We start from the raw sequence: 25,736 nt of genomic DNA, 5'->3' as shown, positions 1-25,736 counted from the left end.
TCAAAGCGAGGAAATCCAGGGGGGAATCGCACCCACGAGGGGGCCACTCTCAACGCCCATGCGCACTGCCGCCTGGCCACATGACTCTGGAGAGGATTCGGAGCAGCGATTCGGGAGCACTGCCATCGCCGCTCGCAATATTTACAATTTGCAACTGGCAGGCGGCGGATTTCGACGCCGCTTCGCCTTTCATTCAACTGTCAGATTTCGGGAGAGGCACTGAGAGAAAATAACCCGAGAATGGAGTCGCTGAGCGTGGGAGAGAAAGTGCTGGAGCGCAAGTTCCTGGCCACAGAGGCGGCGCCACATGGAGCTAAGGGGGATTCTTATATTTTTAAGATATTTGAAAATTCATAGCAAGAAATAATGTTTTAGTTTACTGAGTATATAAAATTCAACAAGATTTATATTATTATTGTCATATTAATTAATAAATATTATTAGAAATTTCTTGTTCAGAATTTGTTGTTACACTTTATAACAAATTTAGGCCAAAGTTAGAAAACCCAATTTTCAATTTCTATAACTATTTTTGTTTGTTTCTTAACTTTTATGGCATTAAGTATATGAATCATTGGACTTTAAACTTGTAATTCTAAAACTAATAAATAAGTAATATATAAAATCAAATCAATATTTTATATCCTTGCTGGATAGTGTTTAAGGTTTCGCAGCTTAAAGCCGGTTCTTTAAAAAATAATTCAGCTGTATGTTTAAAACACTTTCTGTATAACTTTTGCATTGTTTCGGAAATATCAATTTATACCAATTGCTAGTGCTGTTGGTTAATTTATTCAGTGTTTTCCATAATTAACGCAACAAAAGCCGGCAAAGTGCTGCTGAGGCAACCAACAACAAACCGCCTGCGCCTGCTCCGTTGTCCGGGACAACCGCTGGCTAGAATAAATAAGTGCCCAGGTGTCAAGTGGTGGGTGCTGCGACGAGGGGGTAGTGGTGGGCATGCGGACTCCGCTCACCTGAGCTCCAGTCGACGGTTGGCAGCGCCACCGCAAGGCAACCAAGGAGTCAAAGTTGAGCCGAGAAGCGCGGTGCGCGCACAGTTTTTCCAACTTGGGGTAGACCGGAGATGGAGGAGCACCTGCCCCAATGTGGGCGCAAAGGTGTCAATCATATGAGCGCATCGAAATGGCTGCAAAATCAAACTCAGTGAACAAATAGCAACTACTCAAGCTGGAATCAAAATTCAAAGTTTGAACGCCCTAGGAGCTTCGGCAGTTCTCAGTACAAACTACAGAAAAACACACGGGTGACAACGCTAATCCCCAAAAAAACAAAATACACCACAAACGACGAAAGGAACTTAATCAGAAAACCGACGAAGGATAAGCATACAGGATGTCAGGGGCTGCAGAACACTCAGATGAAGAGTCCTATGCAGAGGAGTCCTTCGAGGAGGACTCGGAGTCGGAGGTGGAGGAAGAAGAGGTTGAGTATATTGAGCCGGAGGTGTCAAATCCAAGTGACGCTCTTCTGTTGGAGGAGAGCGACACCCAAAGCGAGAGCGATGTAAAAGCCGAGTTTTTTAGCGGCAACGTAAGTCCTCCTCTACAGGAGCTGACTATTTCCGAGTTCAGCCTTAATCCGCAAACTGCATCGCGCCCACAGCCACACGCCCGTCGCCAGTTGGGCGCCCGAATGGTGTCCTACCTGAGTTCCTCCTCCGATGACGAGAGCCAAGTGGTCATCACCAAGACGGTAGCCGAGGTAAATCAACTAAGTCTGCGAATGGACACGCCTCCGGAGGATGAGACGCCCTCGGTGCGCACTCTGATGCCAGGCAGTGCCCATTCCCGGGTTAAGGATGAGGACGAGGGTGAAGACGAGGATGATGACGAGGTCGATGACGAGGATGACGACGAGGATGATGACGAGGATGCTGAAGTCGAGGAAATCGAAGAAGAGGAGGAAGAAATTCCAGGAGACGAAGACGACGCCCAAAGCGATGGATCCATGGGTCGTCAATCCGCCGACGAGAGCGACGAGGATGAGGGCACGGATGTGGAAGTGGAGCAGCTGGAGGAGGATGAACCAATTGTAACAGCTGTGTGCGAAAAGCCGGTCCAGAAGGAGATGCCACCAGCCCAGAAGGACATTGTTTCGCTGGTGGATGCCAGTGACAACAGTAGTGAGCACAGTGTGGCCACCATGTGTGCAGCGGGAGACGAAACAGACAACACCTTGGCGGAGTCTCCCAGATTACGAAAGCAGGTAAGTAATGGATTAGATAATATCTCACTACAGATAATTAAACATCTACTAACAGCAACCAGTTACTACAAAGGATTCGCAATCGCTAAAGGAGCAGGAAGAACCGGAAGATCAAATAGAAGAACAAATGCCTAGCCACAATGCACTTTTAAATAGTTGTGATTCGTTGCCAAAATCACAGCCCGATCTGGCGAGGGTTCGGTACCTGGAGCAGCAGATGACCCAGATGTCGGAATTGATCATGAAGTCGTTCCAGATCAATGGAGGAGCGCCAAATAGCCAAGCCTTCGAGCAGCTTGCCATGGCCACGGAGATGTTGCAGCAACGTAGTGACAGGCGAGGGGATACTGAATCCGAGATGTCATCGATGACGGAAACGACTATGACCAGTGCCAGGAGCTTAGGTGGAGGAATTCGACCCCTAAGGATGCGGATGGAGCGTTCTCAAGAGGCACTACTCACGACGCGATCTTCCAAGCTACTCAGACCCAAATGCAGATGTCCCTCGGAATCGGATTTAATCGAACACGAGCAGGAACTGGATATGGGTCACGAGTTGCCACATGACCTGGCATCGAACGTCGGCTTGGACATGGGAATGGGCGAAGGCTACCTCGTAGACGAATGTGGCCAGGGCGACGGACTCATGAGGCATCCACAGCAGCGTAAACCAATGGAGTTCAACAGGCGAGCAGTTAGCGGAACTCCAAGCACCTTCAACAGCGACGGTTGCGAGTATCAAATCAATGTGTCGCGTTCCCGCTGCTCCAATGATAAGATTAAGTAAGTAAATTACAATATATTAAAATCTATAATATATAATATTGAAAACTCTGAAAACTATCATCTGCATAGCTATAAAAACATTGGGCGCAAAAGCTTTAGCTTTACGAATCCCCAAGTGCGCGAGATCGAGCGCCAGAACCAGATTCTTCTGCGCAAGATGATGACTGTGAAGCCCACGGCCACGATCAAGGCCAGCACCAGTAGTATAAAGATCAATGGGCCCGAGAAGGTGAGTACATAATATGGAACTTCTGTCCAATATTAAACCTCTGCCTTAACAATGTCTTGCAGCGACAGACACCTCCGGCGCCGCGACTCACCAGCGCTGCTGTAAACCGGAAGAAGAATCAGCGCCAGATCGACCTGGACAACGATCTGCTCAAGCGGAAACTGGAGGCCATCGGCACCCGGCGACCGCAATTCAAGTGACGCCTCCTCCACGGGCAGCTCCAACTGTGTTCATTAAGTAATTAAAAGTGTTTAATGCGAATTTACAAAATTAAAATTTATTGCAAGTTGAAAAATGTAGAAAACTGTATAATCTTAATATAACTTTAGGGGAATTTGTAAACCAACTAGGATCGGTAAATAATTCATGCAAAAATGTATAGTACTAGTAAAATTTCGTTCCGATCAAAGTCAATGCATCCAAATGTGTTAATAATTTGTACATTTAGGTATAAACAATTCTATAAATGTTAGTCCAAATCAATAATCGAATTGGATAGCAATATTAAATTTAACAATTATTTTGCAGCACGTTGGTAACAAATTAAACTAAGAAAAACTCCCAAAAATAAATGAAAAAAGGCGAAAATAATTAAGGTTAAAGGAATTAGATGGCATATCTGAAACTTCAAAGAAAAGCTACAGAGTCACCTCGTTGATCTTGGTCAGAAATGTCTCTCCCAATGTTTTCATTGCTTTAAAGGCAGCATCTCCGTTCTTTTCCTTGAACTCTTCTTCATTTTTAATCTTGACCTTCTCGCGGCGTTCCAATTCGCGATAGATAACCTGACCAATCTGAAAAAAAAAAACTAAAATTGATCGAAATTGTCTGGAAAAGTAAGTATCAACTTACATAGACATCGATGGCGGCGTACATCAGTTGATTCTCGTCCAGCGGAATGACGTGCCACTTGCTCATGCGCACCTTCTTGCTTTTGTCCATGGCCTTCTTGGCTATGAAGTTGGTTAATCGCTCCAAGCTCCAGCGCCCGCCGGTCTCACAGACCTCATTGCACCAAAGACCCAAGTCCACGCATTTCTCTATCAGTGGTTCGGCTGTAACCTCGGGGAAGTCACGTGCCAGCTTTCGGAAATCGCTGGAAAATAACAGATTTTATTTATCCACATGGATTTTTCCTTTGTGCAACTAACTTCTTTATGTTCACGCCATGCAATCGCACTTTGGGATGATTGATAAGGGCCACCAGGGCCGCAGGCAGTTTCTTCACATTAGTCAGCTGGTATATGTAGCAGCACTTTTCATCCACGCATATCTGGATGACGGAAGACTTTCCAGGTCCCGTTTGAAAAGAGAAGGGCCACTCCATGTCGAAGGCCATGGGCACTACGTCATCTTTCTGCTTTTCTACCCATTGCCTAGGTTTTGAATTTCAATGCTTATTAATAATCAATAAGGAATAAGTTAATTCTTTGACTTACAAAACATCGTCAGCAGATGCTGCAATATCCTGGCTCTCCGTGAAGTACTTGATAGCACCCTTGTATTTAATAAATGGAAGCTTTTCGGGCTTCTCCTTCTCCGGTGATGGAGACCCATCCTCTGCCATTGAACGAGTGCTTCTGGTCAGCCTGGAACTCCGGCGCTTGGGCGGATTTTCTTCCTCCATCGCTATCTTCTCGTCTTTCTATAAAGTTGTTAGTGCTTCATCACAATTTAAAATTAATATATCATTAGTTGCTTACCACATCGGGAGTATCCAAATTTTTTCGCTTGGCAGCCGGCCTGCCGGGTCTTCCCTTCGTTTGCTTTGGCGTATTATCATCTCCAGCATTTTCTTTATCTTTCAACTGCAAGATTTAATCGGGTAAAATAATATAAATAGTTATTATTGTTTACGATATACAAAGAACGATTATTAGTTTTGAAAAAAGCAGTATCCTACTTGTTGCAGTCTTTTAAATAATAAATTTAAATAATAAACAAATGCCAACCTCTTTTGGTGTATCCTTTTTTGTTGCTTTCCTTGCCACTTTGGGAGTCTCCTTTTTGGCGACCGCCTCCTACAAATACTTTTGAATTAGTTTTCATCCCTGCATGAAATTGTGTATTAGCCTACTTTCTTGGGAACTTCATTTGCTTTTGATTTGATGGGCATTTTTGTTAAAAATCTTTCCATAACCCGCGTTGCTTCCGTTTTCTTAAATGCTTTGTTTACTATTATTTCCCGCCAAAAATATAGAGTGGTAGGCGATCGTAAATACCGCAGTACTCAAAAATACTATGGCATTTTTGCTGGCTTGGTATTTTTGTTTCCAGCCCTGCCCAATTTATAGATACCAGATTAATTTTCCCGCTAAGATAAATTGCGATCTTTTTGCTCTGGTCACACTTAACTCGAAAGCCGCATTATTTTGTTTACATCGCGAATTCTCTGCTTAATCCAACGAAAATATGTCATTTGCAAACGTTTCCACGCACTACATATCCGAGAAGGTGTCCCAAGTGCGCTGGCTGCCGGAGGAACTGCAGCAGAGCGAACGGTTCGTCACTGGAAGCTGGGACATGGACCAGAACTTCGTGCGTCTCTGGCGGCTCCTATCGAACCAATATGCCACCGCCACGGATTCGGATGTGGACCAGATACCGCGTTGCATGGACAAGGTGAGAATGGAGGACGATGTGACCGCCATGGAGTTTGTCGACAAGGACACGCTGGCTGTGAGCTGTGCAGATGGTTAGTTTCAAGTGCGAGCAATCCTAAACTCAGCTGAATAAATGTATATTTTAATACCAAACAAGGTCATCTCAGCGTGTTTAACGTGCATCGAGCCGTGGAGGAGGATCAGATGCAGCGTACATCCCGATCGGGACGTCTGCACTGCTTCCAACGCAGTCAGGAGCCCGCTCCCTGCACCGATCTTTCTACTTACGGCACGGATATCGCCACCGCAGGCGAGGATGGGTGTGTAAGCATCGTCTCCGTGGAAAATGTGCGCCAGGTGAAGCGACAGATTGAGGCGGACAGCATGGCGCTCTTTTCCATTTGCTATATCAGCCAGCAGGAACTGGTGACTGCCAATAGGATGGGTGTTATCCGAGTGCTGGATGGCCGAGTGGCCACTGAAGCGCAGCCGAAGACCACCTTTATGGTGGCCTCCCAGGATGACAAGTCGAACTTTGTCTCGTCCCTTGCCAAGCATCCGATGCAGCATCATATCCTACTTTGCGGCAGCGAAGAGGGTTCCATAACCGTCTGGGATATGCGAAACCTTAGCTATCCCGCATCCTATCTCAGCGCCCACAAAAGTCCCATCAACGAGATAGGCTTCCATCAAAGGGATCCCAGCAAACTGTTCACCGCCGCAGAAGGTGGCGAGGTGTGGATGTGGTCAGAGAACAAAGCTCTCGGGAGCGACTATACAAAGGACGGACACAGCCCCTGGTTGTCTGGCGATCGTGTTCGCTCCCTGGTGGATGTGGAAGGAGTGCTGAGTAACATTCGCAAGTCCATCAACTCCTTCGATGTGCATGGAAGTCGTCTGGTGTGCGGAGGCGACACAGAAGCCGTTTACCTAGTGGATAATATTGTTTAAATGTCGAGCCCTTTGAATTCCTTACTTAAATTATATAATATTTCAATTGTTGCAATTGGTTGGCAGAATACTGAAAGTCTTTAATCAATTAGTTATTGTATTTAAATTTCGTATATTTATTATTTTCTTTATATACGCAAAAATTGGCTTAGATCAAAGCACCTGTCTTACATCTAGGTCTAGTTTAAGCTTAGGACAACTATATTCGTGTACAGGTGTTTATGGGTTTCATGCCTTGGCAATTCCAATTTAAATATTCTCGTTTTGGGTGCTGCTGTGTTGTTTGGTCTTATGATTCGTACTCATATCCGACTTAAATCCTATTTCGTTGGCTAATTTGGAATAGATTTATGCGTGTTTTCAACTACCTTATTTAATGGATGAACTAACTTGGATTCAATGCATATTAGGCTAGGCGAATATAATAAATATAGTATGTATAAGTATGTACAGTGCAGCTCTTACGCCTACGTTTGTTCGATTCCCCGCGATTCCTCAGATTTGTATTGTTTGAGCATTTTTAACTGCATTTGGATGCGGATTTGGGTTGAGTATTATTACATCGTTAGGTTCAACTAGGATTTCAATTTATCAGGAACCCAAATTATTTGTCTACAGCAAGGTTGAGTATGGCATATACATTATTGTATTTTTAGCAGCGATAGAGTGACTATCCCCGGATAATTCACTGAGTGCTCCTCCGTTTAGGTTCCTCATCCATATGGGATCCTCCAGATTTCAGGCCCTAATAGAAGCGTTCGAACTTGGGCGCCTTGTTGAGTGCGCAGAAATAATACCCTGAATAGTTTTGTGTGGCTCCGGGTGGAGTGTAATCGCCGATGCTGTAGTTCCCGTAGTCGTAGTTACCCATGTGGGCGTGGTGATGGTGATGGGCGTGGTGCTGGTGATGCATGTGGTGGGTGTGCGGGGGGTGGTAATGCTGGAAACCTCCTGCACTCCTTGGCTTTTGTCATGTGAGCAGGCTGTTGCCACCACCGCCTCCGCTGCCGGTGGAGGATTCCCCACCAACTCCGGTTGCCCCATTGCTGCCATTGCTGCCGTTGTTGTTGCCGTGGACGCGCATGTGCCGATTCAAGTTCCCCGACTGCGAAAATCTGTGGATGGTCCAAAAAAGCAATTAACTCGATGTATATCCTTCCAGGACTGCTCCTTGGGGGCTTAAGGTTTGTTAAGGGGTAATTTTCATCTTTTTAATACACAATTAATATTTCATCTAAGATATTTAATACCCTATTTTGAGTTCTTTAAAGTTGAAAATCTTTCGAAAACGATTCTTTATCTATTTTTTTTATACATATTTTCTTTGGTTTTCCTTTTTATAAGTTTGAAACTGACTCAGTTATATTCAAGTAGTTAGTTTTATAATGAAACGATAGAAATTATTAAACTATCTTTAAAGCTTTAAAGCTCTTTAAGATCTTTTACGTAAAGCAAAACCATTTTCGTTCGTTTAGGAATGAGGAAGAGAGGTGTGAGCATGTCCCCATCCCGGACTCACCTGAGCAGGCAGAGCTTGCACTGGTAGGGCTTCTCGCCACTGTGGATTCGCAGGTGCTTGGTGAGGGTGCTGCTGTCGGAGAAGGACTTCTTGCAGGAGGAGCAGCGGTACGGCCGCTCGCCGGAGTGGGTGCGCATGTGCGTGGTGACGCTGGAACTCTGCGAGAATCTCCGGTCGCAGATGGGGCAGCGGAACGGCTTCTGGCCGGTGTGTGTGCGTACGTGGGCCGTCAGGTTGGCGGCCTGCGAGAAGCTCTTGTTGCAGTCGGGGCATCGATAGGGTCTTTCGCCGGAATGGGTCCGCAGATGGGTCTTGAGCGTGCTGGGCCGGGCATATGTCTTTCCGCACAGCCGGCACAGATTGGGTTTCATCTCGCCGCCACTGCTGCCCTCATCCCCGTCCAGATCCTCGTTGCTATCCTCCTCGTCCTCGAAGGCGGATAGACTCAAGCCCAGGGCGGCTGCCTGATAGCTGGTGGGACTTTTGTGGGGAGGTGTGTATCCCTGATTGCCCACCCCCGTGGGATAGTAGCCAGCCAAAGAGGAGTTGGCCGGCGGCGATGGCGACTCCTTTTCGCCCACTGTCAGCGATGGCAGGGCGCCCAGACCCGTGGGAGCCGGTGCCCGGAAATCCGCCGTAAAGGAATACGTGGCCGAGGCGGGATAGTGACCGGGACTCAGCAGCGGAGGATATAGCACATTTACCGCTGCTGCTGCTGCTGCCGCCGAGGTGGAGTTACTGGGTGGCGTCCAGTTCATCTGGGAGCACTGCATCGGCACGCCGCCGGCATCTCCAGCCCCGTAGCCATGGTGCATGGTCATGTTCATGCTGACGTTCACGCTCATGCTGGGATACATGGCTGCCGCCGGGGGAGGAGGTGGTGCAGCCGTTCCAGCACTGGTTTCATAGTAGCAACTGGCAGCGTTGGCCGCTCCACCGGCACCACCATTACTGCCGATATTGTTGCCACCACTGCTTTGGAGGAGCGAGTTGCCTACGTGCGATGCCTGGACCTGGGATTGCTGGTGCTGGTGCTGCTGGTGCTGCGAGTGCATCTGGCCATGGTTGTGGGAGTTCGGCGAGATGAGCATCTGGTGCGGATGCACTGTGTAGGAGAGTGAGGCGGCCTGGTGCGGATTGCCGGCGGCAAAGTTGTAGGAAGCGCCGCAGGGCGAGAATGGGAACAGACTGGGCAGCGGATCGATGTCCAGCGGCGGCAGGCCGGGAAACGTGGAAGCCATCTCGTCGGTGCTCCAGTAGCCGTGATTCCCCGAGGAGCCTCCTCCGGCACCGTTGTTGCTGCTCCCGTTGCCGCTGCTCGCCGGCGGTGTCGTGCTGATCTGGATGTGGCCGCCACCGATGCCCACGCCCACTCCAATCGTGGGATCGAAACAGCCGCCGCAGTCGAAGTCGCTGCTGGTGAGCGAGGAGATGGGCAGGGCGGTGCTGCCCTGGCAGGATAGGCAGCCGACGCAGGAAGCAGCGCACTCTTGCTGCACGAGCGGAAACGGAAATGGAGATTGAAACCGGTTATGAAATACATTCAGTTAGTACTAATACGTTAGTAAACCAAAATAGTTAGTGAAAACATTAGGTAAATTTCAACTATTTTTACATTCTAATACTGACTTCTGCGGAGAGTTTAATTTTATAACATATGCATCGGTTTTCTAAGCTATTAAAATTCGTATAGGTTAAAAATGTAATAGATTACTTTAAAAACGAAAATGATAAACTTCGTAGTACAAAACTGTCTGATTTTTTTAGTTACCGATATAGCAAATTGGAATAACCACAATTTCGGAATTGGGTTCTATTTCCTGGTCAGAAAAATGACAATAGTTTAGGTATATCACAGATTTCAGCTAAGTTCTTTCCACGAAACAAGCACAACCGAACGCTCGAAGATTTCCGGAGATATTGAGGCGAAATCAAAATGGGATTCCAGGACTCACCTGCGGGCTGTCCAGCGCCAGGCCGAACAGGGGATTGTTGGGCACATAGCCCGTCTCTGGTTCCACAGGACCGCCGTTTGAGACATCGCACGATATGTACATAGCTCCACCCTCTTGATCTTCCAGGGAATCTGCGCAGCCAAAAAAACGGAATGAAAATCACTGGAAGTACGCCAGAGATGCTCGCCAGCAGCGCGTATCTCATGGATACATTTTTGCTCCCATGACAACCACTGTGCGCACTAGCTCCGCCCCTCGAGACACACACACACACACATACACAAATCGAGAGACCGCCATTTGCTTTGCTCTCTCGACTCGCGACTTTCCATCCGTGTGTTCAATACAATACTATATGCTGTATCTGCATATCTGTGCAATGGTGCTTCCGATTCACTCACCCAGAATTGTGTTCAGGAGTTTGGAACCCTTATATAACAATCCCATGACATGACTCCAGTTCTGGAACGTTTGGGCTCAGCAGTCGCGCATTTGTTCCTGCTTTTCCTACGCTTCATCTTGATGCGTTAATTTCCAACTGCAAGGCGATGACGCAACATTATTGGTAAATTCTGATTGAGATTCACTTTTTATTCATCTTAGGTAATATTAAATAGGAAAATAGCAATCAAATATTAATATCAAATCTAATCGTTATATATTTTCCATAAAGTGTTTAAAGATAAAGTTTTAAATAAAGTTCGAAAACTAATGCAAAATTAGATTCACATATTTAATTGCCGATTCTTTTTCTCTAAATAAAAAAGAGATATCGAATTATAGATTCCAATTCGATTGTACAAATGAAAAAGAATTAATAGACGTCCAAACATTTGACAAAATGAATATAAGGAGCTTAAAATTATGTTTGTTTCATTTCTATTAGGACTAAAATAATTATACTTAAATTACAATAACTTTCATTTTCATACAAACAAAACGTTAACACTGCTATTTAACTAATTTATGAATGCAAATCAATGTAAATTCTTGTTTTTTAATAAGGTCATAGCTATTAATTTGTTATGATCAAAAATCTTCTAGGTGAGCTCTTAAAAATCGAAGTTTTCGATCTTAGCCAAAACATCATTAGGATATTTTAATTAACTAGTTGCTGTTATCTTGTTTTATTTTAAATAAAATTAGTTGTATTCCTTTGTTTCTTTAGAGTGTGGAAAATATCCTTGTTATTTGAAAATACTTGATATTGAGCAATAGATCGTTTTAATATATATTTTTATATTGCAGATTTTATATTTTTATTTTCTTATTCACATTTGCACTCCGTAAAAGTTTTCACCTTTTGAATAGATCCACAAATGGCATGATACCAAGATCACCAATAGAATTTCAACGTTTTCTTTCAAAATAACTTTTTAACTTTAACTTTTTTTTGAAGATTTAGTATTTAGTAGTAACACACGATCGTTGTTCTCCGATTTGAATTTTATACGGTGGTCGCTGTGGTGTTGTTGTGCAAGTTTTTGTTTGAGTTTTCGATTTTTCGAGTGCGGGGCAAGAAGCGACTTTTGGCGAGGAGCATAAGACGGCGACTAATTGTCAGTTGCAGTTCGGTTCGAGGCACCTCGGCCCAAAATCGACTGATATATCGGATTGGCAGAGCGGCAGCAAAGCGACAACCGACAACCGACAACTACAGAGGAAGAAGCAGCAGGGCGCAAAAAACATACTCACTTAATTATAAACAAGCGACAAAAGGGCGCAAAAGACAACGGCAACAACAATCTCGCTCGCACTCACACTTTGCTCGGCTATAATGACACAAGTACGCAGCACTACACACTCGAGAGACCCTTGCTCGAAGCACCCCTCCTCCAATACCAAACCCACACCATACCATACCATATACCCACACCAAGCCATCCGGCTCTATATCCCATGCCCACTCCTGAGATCCATCCATCCACCACCACAACAACGCTGCCGTCATCGTTGTTGGCCAACCAATGCGCTCCGTCTGCCGGCTTTTGCGGCTACTACCCACCCCTCTGCTGCGTCCACGTCCACATCCTCATCCATATCCAAAGCCACCCTCCTCCGCCGCCGATCCCGCCCAGTCCGAGTTTCAGGCCCATTCATACGTGGCCAGCTACATCGGCAGCAGTTTTCAGTAGTTTTTATTTGTCACCCAATATCTTACAGCTCGACGACACCAGATACCCACGAGGCGGGGAGAAAAAAGAGTACACTTCGAGAAATAATCACTAGCAAGCAGTTTGTGCTCTAGAATGTTACACTTCACTTTAAGTATCCTTATTTCATTTGTAAGGATATAAGATATAATACAAGATGTCCCTTTTCCTTAAAATCTAGAGGTGCAGAATTCACAGATTGTTGCCAAATTCTTAAGAGGACATCGCATCAACTAACATTTCTATCAAATGAAACTACTAGAATCGCTTGAAAGAATCGGATTAGTGGATATTTTCGAAATATAACATATTATTAGCTTTCTTAAAATAAAGGTATTTTAATTTTATTACATAATTCACAAAAAGTACTATACGGATTTTTAATAAACAATGTTATTATAGTATATCAGTATATTGAAATTAAAGTAATTCAAATATTAAAATGTGAATTTTCTCGCAGTGTAAAGGGTCTCTGAGTGCGGGATGAGGGAGGGGCAGTTGCTACGGACTTGCCAACCATTGATCGTCTTCGTCGGCATTCTGCTTCCTTCGCTCCATTGTTTTGTGGTTAAGTGAGGCAGTCCATCGGCCAAGTCGGCCGGCAACCCCCTGACTGCTTCTGTAGCTTGTATCTGGCCGTGTGTATCTGCTTCTGTTGCGTGTATCTTTGTATCTCTATCTCCGGCGCTGATTCTCAATTGTAGCCCGGCCAATGACGACTGCCAATCGATCGATGCTCTTGTCGCCGGGCCGACGACAATCGTGAATAGTTTGAATGTTATTTGATAGTTCGATTTGTGGTCGCAGCAGAAAAAGCATGGAATAAATCGCAGGCCAGATGGAAAAGCAAAGGGAAATTATGAAATAGATGTGTTAAGCACAACTCGGCTTTTTTAGCTAAGATATATTATAGATATAATGCTATAAAGAGACCCCAATTCGGATCGATCCCCTGGTTCACACGCCCGAAATCGAATTCGCCGCCAATTGACAAAATCAGTTGAGTGCAAAGGCTTGCAATGATCGCATACGTATCGAGCTATATCCCCCATATCGGCTTACCTTATCGATGGGAATTTCAGGTCAAGCCCAGCCAGCGTCGTGTGTGTTAAAATCAGATCCACAGTCTGAGCAGATCCGAACCAGTTTTCAATTTTTATATATCTTTTTTTTACTTCGCCCTATGTATCAGTTTCATGTCAACAACTTGGCTAAGGACATGAGCCTGTTGTCTCTGCTGCCGATTGTCAGAACGGATTAGGATCCGCTCCTTGAGCTGCTAGCTGCTAGCTGTTAGCTGGTAGCCCGTCAATCCGGGGGTATCAATAACTATTAGCCGGATTCCTCTCAGGTGGTGCGTTCAGGTGTCAGCTGATCAAACTGCTTCCCTTCTCTCGATTGACCGCAATTCAAGAATTTGCTACAAATTAAGCCGCAGGGTAAACATATTCGAGCACCCCCTCTTAGATGGACCTGTTATCACACCAGCCCATCAACCACCTTATCATCGCACGTGGATTTGTTTGCCAGAAGGCTCATTGCTAGCTGGTGTTTGTTTTGCGCATTTCAATTGACTAACAATGCCACAGGACATGATGCTGCCCATCCCTGCGTGCGTTTCCCATGTTGCCACCAGCAACCAGCGAGGCAAATTTCACTCATTTTCATTCTGCATTTCGGGTTCGAGCACATTTCATTTCATTTCATTTCAATTCATTTCATTCCATTTCTTTTGCCTTCGCCGCCTCTGTAGTCCGTTGTGAATTGGCGAGGCTTCTAAAATCAATGAAATACTTTTCGGGCTGCACCGATGGGGCTTCTCCTGGTTTGGGCTGCGCTTTGCTTTTATGCTGCCACTCAAGTCATTCAACATGTTAATGCCAATCGGTCATATTAGCTGCCATGCCGGCTAAAATGAGCTAACCAACTTGGGTCAACAGGAAGGGGGAGGAGCTGCCTGCTCAATCATAGACTAACAATTAGTTGTCATTAAGCGCGCCTAACTTTGATACAAAAATAAACAAGAAGTAATAAAATTATAAACAAGTCCTGGGGTTAGAGTCCTACAAAAATAAGGAAAATTAAGAAAATAAATAATTTAATCTTAAGTGTAGTAAATTATAAAAATGTTCCACACCTTCAACTTTTAATTCCATCGAAAGCCATATCCTTGAACTTATCAGTTTGTTGTAATTGGAATGTATGCTGAAACTTATCAATGGTATTTAAACATAAGTAACCTCTAATTATCAATTTGTATTGAGAAACGATACAAAAGTTAAGATTTAATAAGAATGATTAAATTTAAGTGGCTAACTTCTGTTTTTATATCAATCAATCATCGCTTAAAGCACAATTCTTATTCATTTACTAGGAAGTAAAAACCCTCTTCCTAATTTTTTATTAATTTTTTTTTTTTGGTAACTAGGCTTACTGAGAGGATCCTTTAACCTATGAATAACACTCCCCCATTGATATAGACAACTGCATTGGACTATATGGTTTCTATGATATGACTTAGTTGGAACTGTAGAGTTCTGGAACTGGAGTGCTTGGGACATCTGTGAGTGCAATTGGGCCGACAAGCGACGCCCCCGCTCCCGAGGAGAGTATCGATGACCGCGTGACAGGCGCAGCCGTTGCCAGTTGACATTTGCTGGACAGGATGGGGAAGGACGAACCGCTGTCCTGACAGCTGGACGATTCGGGATCGGGATCGGGACTGTCGCATAACCCACTTCTTATTAAAAACCTAAGCCAGCTTATTAAATGCCCGCGACTTATTAAAAACCCAGGGTAAGAAGTAGATACAAGTACGGTCGCAGGACTCCCCCAAGAAAAGGAGACAACTACTTGAATTACAAACTGAACTTGGCCACAACAATGTCTTTTCGTCCTTCTGGATGTGAGTACACTTGAGTGAAGCGCGCCAAATTGAATTTGTAAGGCGATACTTTCTGGAAAACAAAAACAAAAGGGGGTTTCGGTACCAGAAGGGTTCGTTGCCAGTTTACTCGTATCTTATCAATAAAGTTGCTATCCTGGGTGACAGATACAAGCCAATGCAGCAGTAAAAACGCACTCTGTGTTTGTTTTTTTTATTAGGGCATCACCTCCGCAAACAAATCCTGTGAGAAGTTCCGATTGATGACCTATAGGTTTCTCACAGTAGCGAATTTTAAGGGGCGTTTGGTCCTTCAATTATCTGCGGTGCCGCACGCTTCGCTATCTTTAATGCCGTTTTGGTGAGCCGCAAATGATTATCCTGTAATCCTTTGGATAAATATTAAATTTCAATTACGCCATTTAACATATTATTAGCCACCGATCGGCACTATCATCATCATTGGACAAGTCACGTGCCGTCGAGGAGCTGATAGCAATCTACGCAAAAGCGAACAACCGCAACCCTCCGTTTCTGCAGATACAGGCGTGGTGACAGCTCGCAAAGGATGCGACTGCAATTTTATCATATTATGCATGTCGGCGGAGTCCCCCGGGAGTCCTCCTGCCATCCACCCCCTTGGTCCTCCTCAACAGGTGAGCGAGTCCGGCATAACTTTGTGTGAGAATTTTTCGGTCTTTCCCCGATTCTGCTCCCCTCTCCATTTGTATCGGGTTACCTTGCTTCACCCGATTGGCGCTGTGATTTGTCGTTTTCGACAATTCTCATGAAATGAATTTGAAACTGAGTATCCAGGATGGATATCAGCTGAATTAAAACAATTATCCCAAATTCAGTTAATTTCTTGATCATACTTAAAAGTAATATTACATCAGCTTTTAACAGAAAGTGCTGTTATAGCTTACAGAGGCTGTTAATTTTTAGGGTGAACCAGTTTGGCTTATTTGTAATGATTATTATCATTGTGATTATGATTATAAGGAAAAAGTATTCATATTAAAAGATATTCTGAACTGTTGCTGTAGACATATCCACATACCTCATTAAAAACAGGACTAAAGATGTTTTGATTTAACTTATATAAATAATAACAAAATATTTAATAAACAAGAAAGAATGCTTCGAGTTCCTCGACTATCAGACGCGAAATTTCAACATTTTGCTGGAATATTGTTAGAAAATAGGAAATAAAATGAGACAAAAATTTAAAAATTGTTTCAGAGTGTGGGCGTAACAGGTTTGGTGGCTTTAGGGCGTTAAAAAGGGCGTGGCAAATCGATAGAAATTTACAAGACAAATAATCATGTGACAAAATACCGACACATTTTTCAAAAGTTTGGGCGTGGCAGTTTTGTACGGTTTGTGGGCGTTAGAGTGGGCGTGGCAACATGGGTCAAAAAACTTGTGCTGCGTCTATGTCCTTAGATTCTGTATGCTGAATCACAACCTTCTAGCTTTTTCCTGAGATCTCGACGTTCATACGGACAGACGGACATGGCAAGACCGACTCGGCTTTTGATCCTGATCAAGAATATATATACTTTTTATGGTCGGAAACGCTTTCTTCTGCCCGTTACATACTTTTCAACGAATTTAGTATAACCTTCTACTTAGGTGTAACGGATAACATATATAGTTATGGATTTTATCAACTTTTTTTCTGACAGCTAAAATATCATTTTGAAAACGAGCATCGTTTAATTATACAAAATCATTTTTATTGAGAAAACTTAGGCTACAGTAAACTCCCCCTTAAGAACAAGAAAAGTAAATCAGTAAATTGTGCGTTGGCAGACACCCGTCTAGATCTTGGGATCCTGGGGCGTAAGCTTGACAATCTTCACGGACTCCTCCCAGATCTTGAGACCCTTCTCCTCGTCGAGGGCAGCAGCATTGAGGGTGGCCTCCTTGCAGTCCATGAAGTATTTTCCCGACACATTGGCCACCTCATCGGATGTGGCCAAATAGATGGTCGTCTGGGCGCCGGCCTTGGTGGTCTTGAAGAATCCCTTGGTGATGGCCATCATGGGCAAGTTGAGGGGGAAGGGTACGTTGCGCCAAATGCCCGAGTCGATCATGCCGGGATGCAGGAAATTCACTGTAACCTTGGTGCCCTCCAGCCGCTTGGCCAGCTCCCGGGCGAAGTAGATGTTCGCAAACTTGGACACGTAGTATAAGTAGGCAGCCGGGAAGGTGCCGATGGGATTGAGCTTGGCCAGGTTAACCGACGACAGGCGGTACAGCTCCGAGGCTACGATGACAATGCGAGCCGGCGCGCTCTTCTTCAGTACATCGATGAGCAGATGCGTCAGCAGGAAGGGTCCATAGTGATTGGTGGCCATGGTCAGCTCCACGCCATCCTCACTCGTCTGTCCGCGGAAGGCCAGAGCCATTCCGGCATTGTGGATCAGCACATCGATCTTGGGCTCGTTCTTCACAATGTCAGCGGCGAACTCACGGACGGACTTCTGGGAGCCCAGATCCAGTTTCTTGACTAGGATCTTGTTGTTCTTCGTCTCCTTGACAATCTCATCTGTGGGAAATCAACAATTAATTACAAAATGCAGTTAGTAATAAATATAGACGTGTCTACTGCAAAGACAACATATTTTAAGATACTTTTTTTTAAAGTAATTAAAACTTAAATATTCAATATAAAAGATCATATGTAATAAGTTTTTGTTCGAGTGAATAATGAACTGGATGAAACCAGTAGTAGTAGTAGTTACATATCTGAATTTGGTGAATTTGGTTATAGGCATTGTCTTGACCCACTTACCCTTCACTGCATTGGCAGTCTCCAGGTTCCTGCAGGCCATGATGATGCGGGCTCCACGTCCTGCCAGATCCTTGGCCGTCTCCTTGCCAATTCCGCTGTTGGCGCCTGTGATAATAACTGTCTTGCCCTCCATCTTTGTCTGTAATCAATGTCGAAGGTTAATCATATAATACGGCGCTGCAATCGCAAAATTGGACGAGGGCGGTTCGGAAATATGTTTACAATAGTAATTAGTAGGCGCTTGGTCACAGTCCCAGTAATCGCAGTTCGTCTGGAACGGAAGCTATCTTAGTTTTCAGACCCATTAACGGGTCGCTTAATTGCCATTCGAGTGCTGAGAGCTTTCTGTGAATCAGAGGTAAGCGATCTCGCAGATTGTAACCGAGATACCGAAGCTTAGATGTTTTGTGGGATACGAACAATGTGTTCGGTCAGGTGGTAATCGTAGCTCAGAGCTGTGACGTATCTCGCCTCTCGGAAAGTATCTAATTTAAGCTGTAATTAAGTCGACGCGTCACAACTGACCAATGTAATAACAAGATTGAAACACGTTAAGTTTTCCTAGCGGTGATTTCATATATAGTTAAAAGATTTCCACAGTCGGAATGCTTGACATGCTACAGAATCGTTTTAATTATATGGGGTTTTTCCATACCATTTTCTGGACCATTTTCAATTATGGATCTGTAATGTTTATCTGAATAGTTTGCATTCCTATGAATATACAAAATTTGTAAAAGTTCTGACCGATTAATAAGCCTAAGGTTGTATTGAATACTGTTTTTGTTAACTATTCATTTGTATGTATATGACACCCCATCTAAAAGATCTGAAAAGAATTCGCAGCGGAAGTGGGAGCAACAGCCATATAAAGTGCGAATTATTCGAGTCGTGTCGCGATTCTGGGGAACTTGGGGCTTGGTTTTTGGATAGCATGGTAACTGGGATTGGGTGAGGTGCGTTCGTTACCTCGGTGAAACATCGTCCCGCCGTGATGCGCAGATAGAACCGAATGCTCATCAGGGTGGCCACTATGGCGGCCACTGAAGTCATGAGGAAGAAGTCGCGCACATAGTGCTCGGTCGACAGCCAACCGAAGATGAAACCCATCCTACAAATATGCCGAGGTGTGTATGGTATACTACATATTGTATCTTCATATACGTATATATCGGTGTCAACATGCAAATCAGATTATATAATAACCGAGGCTGCGAAAGCCAGACAGACGATTGTCTTAGGGCATAACGAAACGAGTTTGGTTTTGGGTTTTGGGGATATTGGTTAGTCGGCGAAGGTTTTCACAACTCAAATCGTTTATCGGTGGCTGTCAATAAATCAATTTCGAAAACTGTTGAGAAAACTTACACTTTCACTTTCAAACGCCGAAAAAAAAGTAACACTCAAGCAAGTTCATTGACAGCCCAAACGAAAGAAGGTTGAACAAGAAAGAAAGTCTGAAGTTTCATGTCGTTTTGAGTTTCTGGTTTTTTCTTCTCTGTTTGTTTTTTTTCCCCCACCGTCCACGTCACAAAGATTTCCAAGAGCTTTCCTCAAGACTCGAAGACTGGCTCTGGTTACGCTTGCATGCACCATTTAAGAACCCCCCTTCGAACCGCGCCCTACAATGCAGTCTCGAAAAGAAACAAGATCTTTAGATGTATGAAAAAGTCTAGAAGTGACCCGTTTTCGGCTTTTGTTCCCCAATTTTTGCAAGTCAGAGACGAGATTTTAGTGCAAACTCACCTGTTTTGGCTGTTGGCTGATCTATAATTTATTCCAACTTCTGCTGACCTGCACTTTGGACTATATCTGCGATGCGAAACGGAATGGGTGGATCCAAGAGCTAGTGCCACAACCTTCGCCTTGAACGACTAATCGGAGACTGAAGTCGGAATTCCGATTATAAAGCCGAGGCTGCGGAGAATGCGCGATCGTCTCCACCGGTTTGGTATTGCCGTGGTCGCGCTGATTTTGTTATTGCACTTATAGCCATGGTAACAACAGGTTAGCCAAGCGGCTTTCCGGGCTCCTCTTTGGGACCGTCTTCATGCACGGTTCACTCGCAGCGAAAGAGCGAGCAGAGAGGGAGCAAAACCACATAGTTACCAATAAATAAGAGAAAGATCTGGGGAGTGGATTCCAAGAAAGTGTGTCTAGAACGCCACCTGTCGGGGGCTTCCTCAAGCTTCTTTTCTAGTTAAGCAGCACGAATGATGAGCTTGAAATTATGTAGAAAGTAATAATGGTTAGTAACTAACTTTTTTAATACTATATAAAGTACTGCAGGTAATTGTATAAACAAGTCAGATTAAAATCTGAAAATATCTCTATTCAATTCTATTCCAATATAAAACTGCTGCAATATTTTGTATTCCATTTTATTATAGAGATGACATATTCACAAGTACAATTGAAAATGCTCAACAATCTAAAACAAGCTTAGTCTAAGCCCGTCTAGTTCGTTGCATTAGTCCTGTGTATAGCTTTTATATTTGAAAAATATAATTCCCCTAGAATTATCGCTCAAATATAATTCCTTTGAATGCAATAATGCTTGAACATAAATACATATTTACATTATGTTTTAATGGTGATGGTTTAAACAAGTTCATATGGTAAGATAAATCCTTCTACTTCTCAATGCTGTTTTGTCGGCGGGGTCGTTGGGTTTCCGCATCCGTTTCCAAGTGCTTGGTTAAGGTGTTGTACCATTCGTTCATATGGTTGGATATGATGTTGATGAAGCGAGATACCTTCGATTTCACAGTGCTCACAAGGCTTTCGGAGAGGGTAGTCAGACTACGACCAGAGGACAGCGAGTTCTTGCTGCTGATCCTCATGATCTTGGATTCCTTTTCCTCCTTGGGCTGGCTGGCATCCTTCTCCGCCTCGTGGTCCGTCTTGTACTCGTAGTAGGTGTACCTTCCCAGCGGCATCATCTCATCGCGATCGGCCTTGTCTATGGCATTGGAGGGCAGTTCAGCCAGGGAATTGGTGTTAGGTACGGCACGACGCCTTCTCATAGCTGGTAAATCCCACCAGGAGGTGATACCCTCATCGGCTGGCTTCTGAGGCAGTTTAGAGTGAAGAGTAGGCGTTGCCTTCTTTCCTCCAAAAAGGTCCTGTGTGAGGGACTTCCTACCGATATTTGCCGACTCCAGCGAACTTTCACGCATGCCCTCATCTCCTAGAGAAAACTCGTGTTCATGCTCGTTGATGTGGCTGAGGAAATGCTTTCCGAGCTCTTTTTGGGCCTGCAAAAAGTCGTTGGCCACGTGACCTAGCCTGGAGTGACGCCTTCTGGCACTTGGCACCGGTTGCACATCCTCCTCGGGCTCTTCAACCGACTTGGTTTTTTGGGACAGACTAGCCTTGGCCATGGTGGCCTTGCTGGAAAAGGGTTCCGGAAATAGCAGTGAGTTCAAGGTGGCTCCCAGATTTAATCGCTTGTTCTGCTTGGGAGCCGGTAATGCCTCAAAGAACTCCGTGGGCAGTAGACGCAACTTGGGACGCCCTTCTGTTTGCTCCGGTTCCTGCTCCTGTTCATCCTCCTTGTCCTCCCTTTGAATGATCTTCAGCTGACTCTTGGACTTGGTCCTGCGCTTTTTGGGTACCTCCCGCTCAACTTCCTCTTCGTTTTCAACCTCCCCATCCACAGTCTCGATGTGCTTCAGGTGGACATCACCCTCTGGAAGCCGTGTGTATGTGGGTGTTTCCTCGGATTTCTCTCCAATGCGCTTGAAGAACTTCTCCTCATCGAACTCATCGAAGTCGAAAAGGGGCTTGTTCTTCTTTTCCGGCTTCCGGATCTCAGTAATCTTCTTGGTCAATGCTGTCTTCTTACCCTGGCGATTGTAGAAGAATGGCCCGGAATAGCCGGATGTGTCGCGTCTCTCCCGCTTTTTGCCCATGTCACGGGTTTGCTCGAGCACTTGATACAGCCAGGCCAGAGCTTTATGAGGTTTAATATCCTGATCCTTGGACTTGTCTGCTTCATCGACCACATCCCTCTTCAGCGGACCGTCATCTTTGAAATGGTCCAGTAGTCGATCTAGCATGGTCTGCGGCGTTTCCTCCTTATCAACGACAAATCTCCGATTGCGATTGATGGAACTCTGCACCGAGCCTCGGGCAACTGCAGTTTCCTCGATCAATCGTTGGAGTAACCGATCGGCGGAACTATAGCGGGATGATCGGCGCTTCTCCTTGGAGGACTCTCCACTCGAATCGCCTGCCTCGATCTCCGTGAACTGGCAGTGTTCCAGATTGACATCGGGCAGCACCCAGAAACTCACCGCCATGCTGGGCGTGATCAGTTGCAGTGGCTTTGTTGGATCAATGGGCTTGATCAGAGGACGCAAAGTGGTGTTCAAGTGCAAGCGGACATTATTCAGCTGGACCCTTTGATCATGGCCAGTCAGCACATACTGCCAAATCTCGCTACTGCTCAAACTACTGGTACTCTTCACAGTAATCGTTGTTGGCTGTTCCTCCGTATTGACCACCATGAAAGCCAATCCTCCGGATACGGCATTTGCACAATGGGTATACAGCTTGTTGCTCGGAGCAAAGGCGTTCAGAGGTCGGGCTGGGAACACCCTTGATCCCATGACCTTCTTGAACAGAGCAGTAACATACAGACTGAAGTTTGGTCGCTCGAAGTCCACCAAGTTCATCCGCTTAAATATCACATCGAATCCACTAGAGGCTGCATCTCCCATAGTTTGGGCCCACCGCAAGGCATCCGTGGTCTCGTCGCCCACCAATCTCTGCGAGGATCGCTCCTCCGGCAAGGTCAGCCACAAGGGAACGCGCTGTTGCTGAAGGGTTCGCAGGGCAGGATCGCTGTCGTACAAGTAGCTTCCCAGACTTGATTTGGGCAGCATGTTCGCGGGTCTACAGTTGGAACAAAATAATTATTAAGAATTAACATCTTAAGCTTCTATAATGTTCGTAAATACATTCACTTCCAATCTCACTACTTACTGCGTCCATCCAAATGCCGTGTTCAGATCCTTGGACATATCTACGTATCTCTTGGTCTCATCAGCACTGCTTCCAGCAGAAATGTCCGCTCCCATTAGTCGCCAGTCGTCCACATACGGTTTGAAAGTATCCGTCATCAGTTTGAGAGTGCGAAGTTCCTGGACGTAGTCCTTGGCCCTGGAGGTGCCAAAGTCTGTGCCCAACTGCCAGATGCAGTCGGTGATGCCAACCATATAGGAAGTGTTCAGGATCTTCAGCGTATGCATGGAGTCCCACTCATCGGGCGCATAAGGCACCGGGATGATCATAGTCCAGTTTACGGCCCTTCGAAATATAAAGTCAGATAGATGATCAGAGAACGGGGGAGAAGCCATCACCCCCAACTTACCGCGACCACCGATTGAATCCCTTCCAAATGATCTTGGTGGGATTTCGCAGCCTAGTTGGCGCATTACTGGCGAAGTAGAAATCTCCCACAAACTTGATGTGCGCATCTCCCAGCAGATTGGCCAAATTGGTCACCGCCTTGCGGTTCTTACCATCCAGGGCATCGTACAGATCCTCCGGACGAACGGCGAAGCTGACAAACTTTTCGTTTACATCGTTGTAAGGGCGATTCACATGGAGCTGAACCAGGGTATCCGCAAAGCACACTACCGCCAGTCCCAAAAGAACCAAACACAAATGCCACATGTTTTAATCCAGAATTACGAATGGAAAGACCAAGACCGGAGACCTGCCCGTTGCTCGATGGCTCCACAACTGACCGGATTTTCACAGTGACTACCTCTAAATAAACTCCCCACTCGACCATTTCCATCTGATTTCGCTGCCATCCGCAAGAATTTTCCGCTGAGCGCTGCCCTCAATATGATGACCTTCTTGCAATGAACCACCAACGTAACCCAAACCCACATACAAGTGGGCCGCGGCTTGGAATGCCGTGTTTATCAATGAACCATGAGATGACCCAATAAGGTTGGGGTAACTCTGCGGAGGCCATGTTCTTTTGCATCCTCGCTGGCGGTCACGGTTTGTTAGAAGTTAGGGAACAAAAGTGTCGTTTTCATCCAACAGAAATCTAACCCGTCTAATTTTTTTAAATAAAGAAGGTTTCTCACACAAAGCTTAGTGTTACGAACCATTTTTTTAAACAAATCACGTCAAAGCTTTCAGTTATACTCATAGAGTAACGGGTATATTAGATTCGCGGAATGGTGTGAAACATGTGGAAGTAGATGTTTATATTCTTGATCAGAGTCACAAGCCCAGAGTCAGAGTCGATCGCCCAAAGTTTCTGTTATATACATATAATATATAAAAAATTGTCTGCCAATTTCAGATTTGGAAACTATTGGAGTATCGGTGTTTTTTGACTAGAAAATAATTATTTCAAATTGTAAATTGGTGTAAATTTAAATAGCGCGCTCATCAACAGATCTTTTACCAATAAGTGTGCAGAAAGTTAAGTAGTTGCTATCGTCATCGACCTATCTGCCGTTTTCCAGCACTAAGTTGGCTGCCATTTTGTACGTCAAAAAATAATTTTCGCCAGAACTGGAAACGAATTACAATTTCTGCTGTGAGTAAGGAAAGGAGTCGTTAAATATTGTAAATCGTAATCCAAAATGGCTCGTAAGCAAGATGAGAATCAGGAAGGTGACAAACTACCTTCTAACATGGAGAAAGCTGTGGCCGAATTGGTAAGATAAGAAAGGAAACATTTTTAGTTAAAATCCAATTGCATATTGATATTATTGTAGAGCCTCAAAGTTGCATTACTTAAAGCGGCTGTCGCTAAAAAGAGGAAGTTGTTGGATAAAATGAAAAGCAGTTTGAACAAGATGAAAACATTAACAAAGAAAGGCAAGAAATCCGCACCAGGACAGCCTTAAAGAATTTCTTAACACCACCCAGAAGTCTTATGGCTTATGATAACCAAGTTCTAAATCAGATCATACACTACCTAACGTAAGTAACTAATATAAGTTACAAAAACCTTACAAGAAAATGTTTTTAATTGTTATTCATTTTATTGGTTTTTTTCCACAGTCGAAGATTTGAAATCCAACATTTCTGCAATGCAAGTCCAGAAAAACAAATAACATTTGAACAATCGCCACGAGTCCCAATTAATACTTCACAAAAAGAATTTTAAAAATCCTTGATATTGCTGCGTTGTCCAAATAATTTGACAAATAAAGCGCTTAATAGTATTTGGTAATGCTTTTTTAATTAAACCTTTTTCAGGAGGGAACCACTATGGCTCTCCTAATGATTCATCTAATCACCTTCGACGACGATCAAAATATCTTTGAAGCAGAATGGATATTCTGCTATGATAAAATGATATTCTACGGAATGGATATCCGTTTCCCACATAGAACTTGCTCATGAACTCCATCCAGTGCAAGCGCAATGTGTGCAGGAAGGCGGAAAGACCCTCCATCATGACCATGATAGCGATGGTGAAGAACTTCCAAAGGCGAAGATGAAAAACAGCCCAATGGCGCCCACGTAGCCGTTCATCTGAAGTCCCATCGCCAGCACCATAGTCCACAGCACCTCCGAGAGCTCTGAAATAAGATCTTCATGAAGTAACGAATCAATTACTGACTTGGCAGATTCTTACGGGCAT

The 25,736-nt window shown here is 44.6% G+C and overlaps 6 protein-coding genes and 1 long non-coding RNA gene across 8 annotated transcripts; 3 read left to right on the top strand and 4 right to left on the bottom strand.

The window, feature by feature from the left end:
- The first annotated feature begins 1,167 nt into the window (after window positions 1-1,167).
- On the top strand, window positions 1,168-3,619 carry LOC6727575 (protein hemingway). Its single transcript, XM_002102918.4, has 5 exons — window positions 1,168-1,554; window positions 1,627-2,229; window positions 2,285-3,012; window positions 3,085-3,244; window positions 3,307-3,619. Exons 1-5 carry the CDS (start codon window positions 1,357-1,359, stop codon window positions 3,442-3,444), a joined length of 1,827 nt encoding a protein of 608 aa, XP_002102954.1. The 5' UTR covers window positions 1,168-1,356; the 3' UTR covers window positions 3,445-3,619.
- On the bottom strand, window positions 3,500-5,459 carry LOC6727574 (Werner Syndrome-like exonuclease). Its single transcript, XM_002102917.4, has 7 exons — window positions 5,322-5,459; window positions 5,197-5,265; window positions 4,948-5,052; window positions 4,684-4,889; window positions 4,396-4,620; window positions 4,097-4,340; window positions 3,500-4,038 (listed from the first exon to the last, which is right to left on the bottom strand). Exons 1-7 carry the CDS (start codon window positions 5,379-5,381, stop codon window positions 3,883-3,885), a joined length of 1,065 nt encoding a protein of 354 aa, XP_002102953.1. The 5' UTR covers window positions 5,382-5,459; the 3' UTR covers window positions 3,500-3,882.
- A 99-nt stretch (window positions 5,460-5,558) lies between these two features.
- LOC6727573 (nucleoporin Nup43) lies at window positions 5,559-6,868 on the top strand. The gene is made up of 2 exons (XM_002102916.3): window positions 5,559-5,939; window positions 6,005-6,868. Exons 1-2 carry the CDS (start codon window positions 5,657-5,659, stop codon window positions 6,796-6,798), a joined length of 1,077 nt encoding a protein of 358 aa, XP_002102952.1. The 5' UTR covers window positions 5,559-5,656; the 3' UTR covers window positions 6,799-6,868.
- An 18-nt stretch (window positions 6,869-6,886) lies between these two features.
- On the bottom strand, window positions 6,887-11,853 carry LOC6727571 (protein glass). Its single transcript, XM_039294773.2, has 5 exons — window positions 11,573-11,853; window positions 10,674-10,810; window positions 10,273-10,403; window positions 8,318-9,810; window positions 6,887-7,913 (listed from the first exon to the last, which is right to left on the bottom strand). Exons 2-5 carry the CDS (start codon window positions 10,717-10,719, stop codon window positions 7,769-7,771), a joined length of 1,815 nt encoding a protein of 604 aa, XP_039150707.1. The 5' UTR covers window positions 10,720-10,810; window positions 11,573-11,853; the 3' UTR covers window positions 6,887-7,768.
- Window positions 11,854-17,026: 5,173 nt separating this feature from the next.
- LOC6727569 (retinol dehydrogenase 14) lies at window positions 17,027-20,027 on the bottom strand. 2 transcript variants are annotated; one of them, XM_016176465.3, is made up of 4 exons: window positions 19,856-20,027; window positions 19,079-19,220; window positions 18,110-18,248; window positions 17,027-17,863 (listed from the first exon to the last, which is right to left on the bottom strand). In XM_016176465.3, exons 2-4 carry the CDS (start codon window positions 19,217-19,219, stop codon window positions 17,133-17,135), a joined length of 1,011 nt encoding a protein of 336 aa, XP_016034167.1. In that variant the 5' UTR covers window position 19,220; window positions 19,856-20,027; the 3' UTR covers window positions 17,027-17,132. The 2 variants fall into 2 exon arrangements, with proteins under 2 accessions (XP_016034167.1, XP_016034168.1); XM_016176466.3 differs by lacking the exon at window positions 19,079-19,220 and having other exon boundaries at window positions 19,856-20,024.
- Window positions 20,028-20,474: 447 nt separating this feature from the next.
- Window positions 20,475-23,874, bottom strand: LOC6727568. Its single transcript, XM_002102911.4, has 3 exons — window positions 23,487-23,874; window positions 23,099-23,422; window positions 20,475-23,008 (listed from the first exon to the last, which is right to left on the bottom strand). Exons 1-3 carry the CDS (start codon window positions 23,789-23,791, stop codon window positions 20,743-20,745), a joined length of 2,895 nt encoding a protein of 964 aa, XP_002102947.1. The 5' UTR covers window positions 23,792-23,874; the 3' UTR covers window positions 20,475-20,742.
- A 749-nt stretch (window positions 23,875-24,623) lies between these two features.
- LOC27208972 lies at window positions 24,624-25,188 on the top strand. The gene is made up of 3 exons (XR_001601119.3): window positions 24,624-24,801; window positions 24,862-25,069; window positions 25,151-25,188. It is a non-coding gene; the product is annotated as an uncharacterized LOC27208972 (long non-coding RNA).
- Window positions 25,189-25,736: the final 548 nt, after the last annotated feature.

Source organism: Drosophila simulans, chromosome 3R (genome assembly GCF_016746395.2).
Source record: "Drosophila simulans strain w501 chromosome 3R, Prin_Dsim_3.1, whole genome shotgun sequence".
Classification (NCBI taxonomy): domain Eukaryota; kingdom Metazoa; phylum Arthropoda; class Insecta; order Diptera; family Drosophilidae; genus Drosophila; species Drosophila simulans.
Note: the sequence above shows the minus strand (reverse complement) of the source record. Positions and strands in the feature narration are given on the sequence as shown.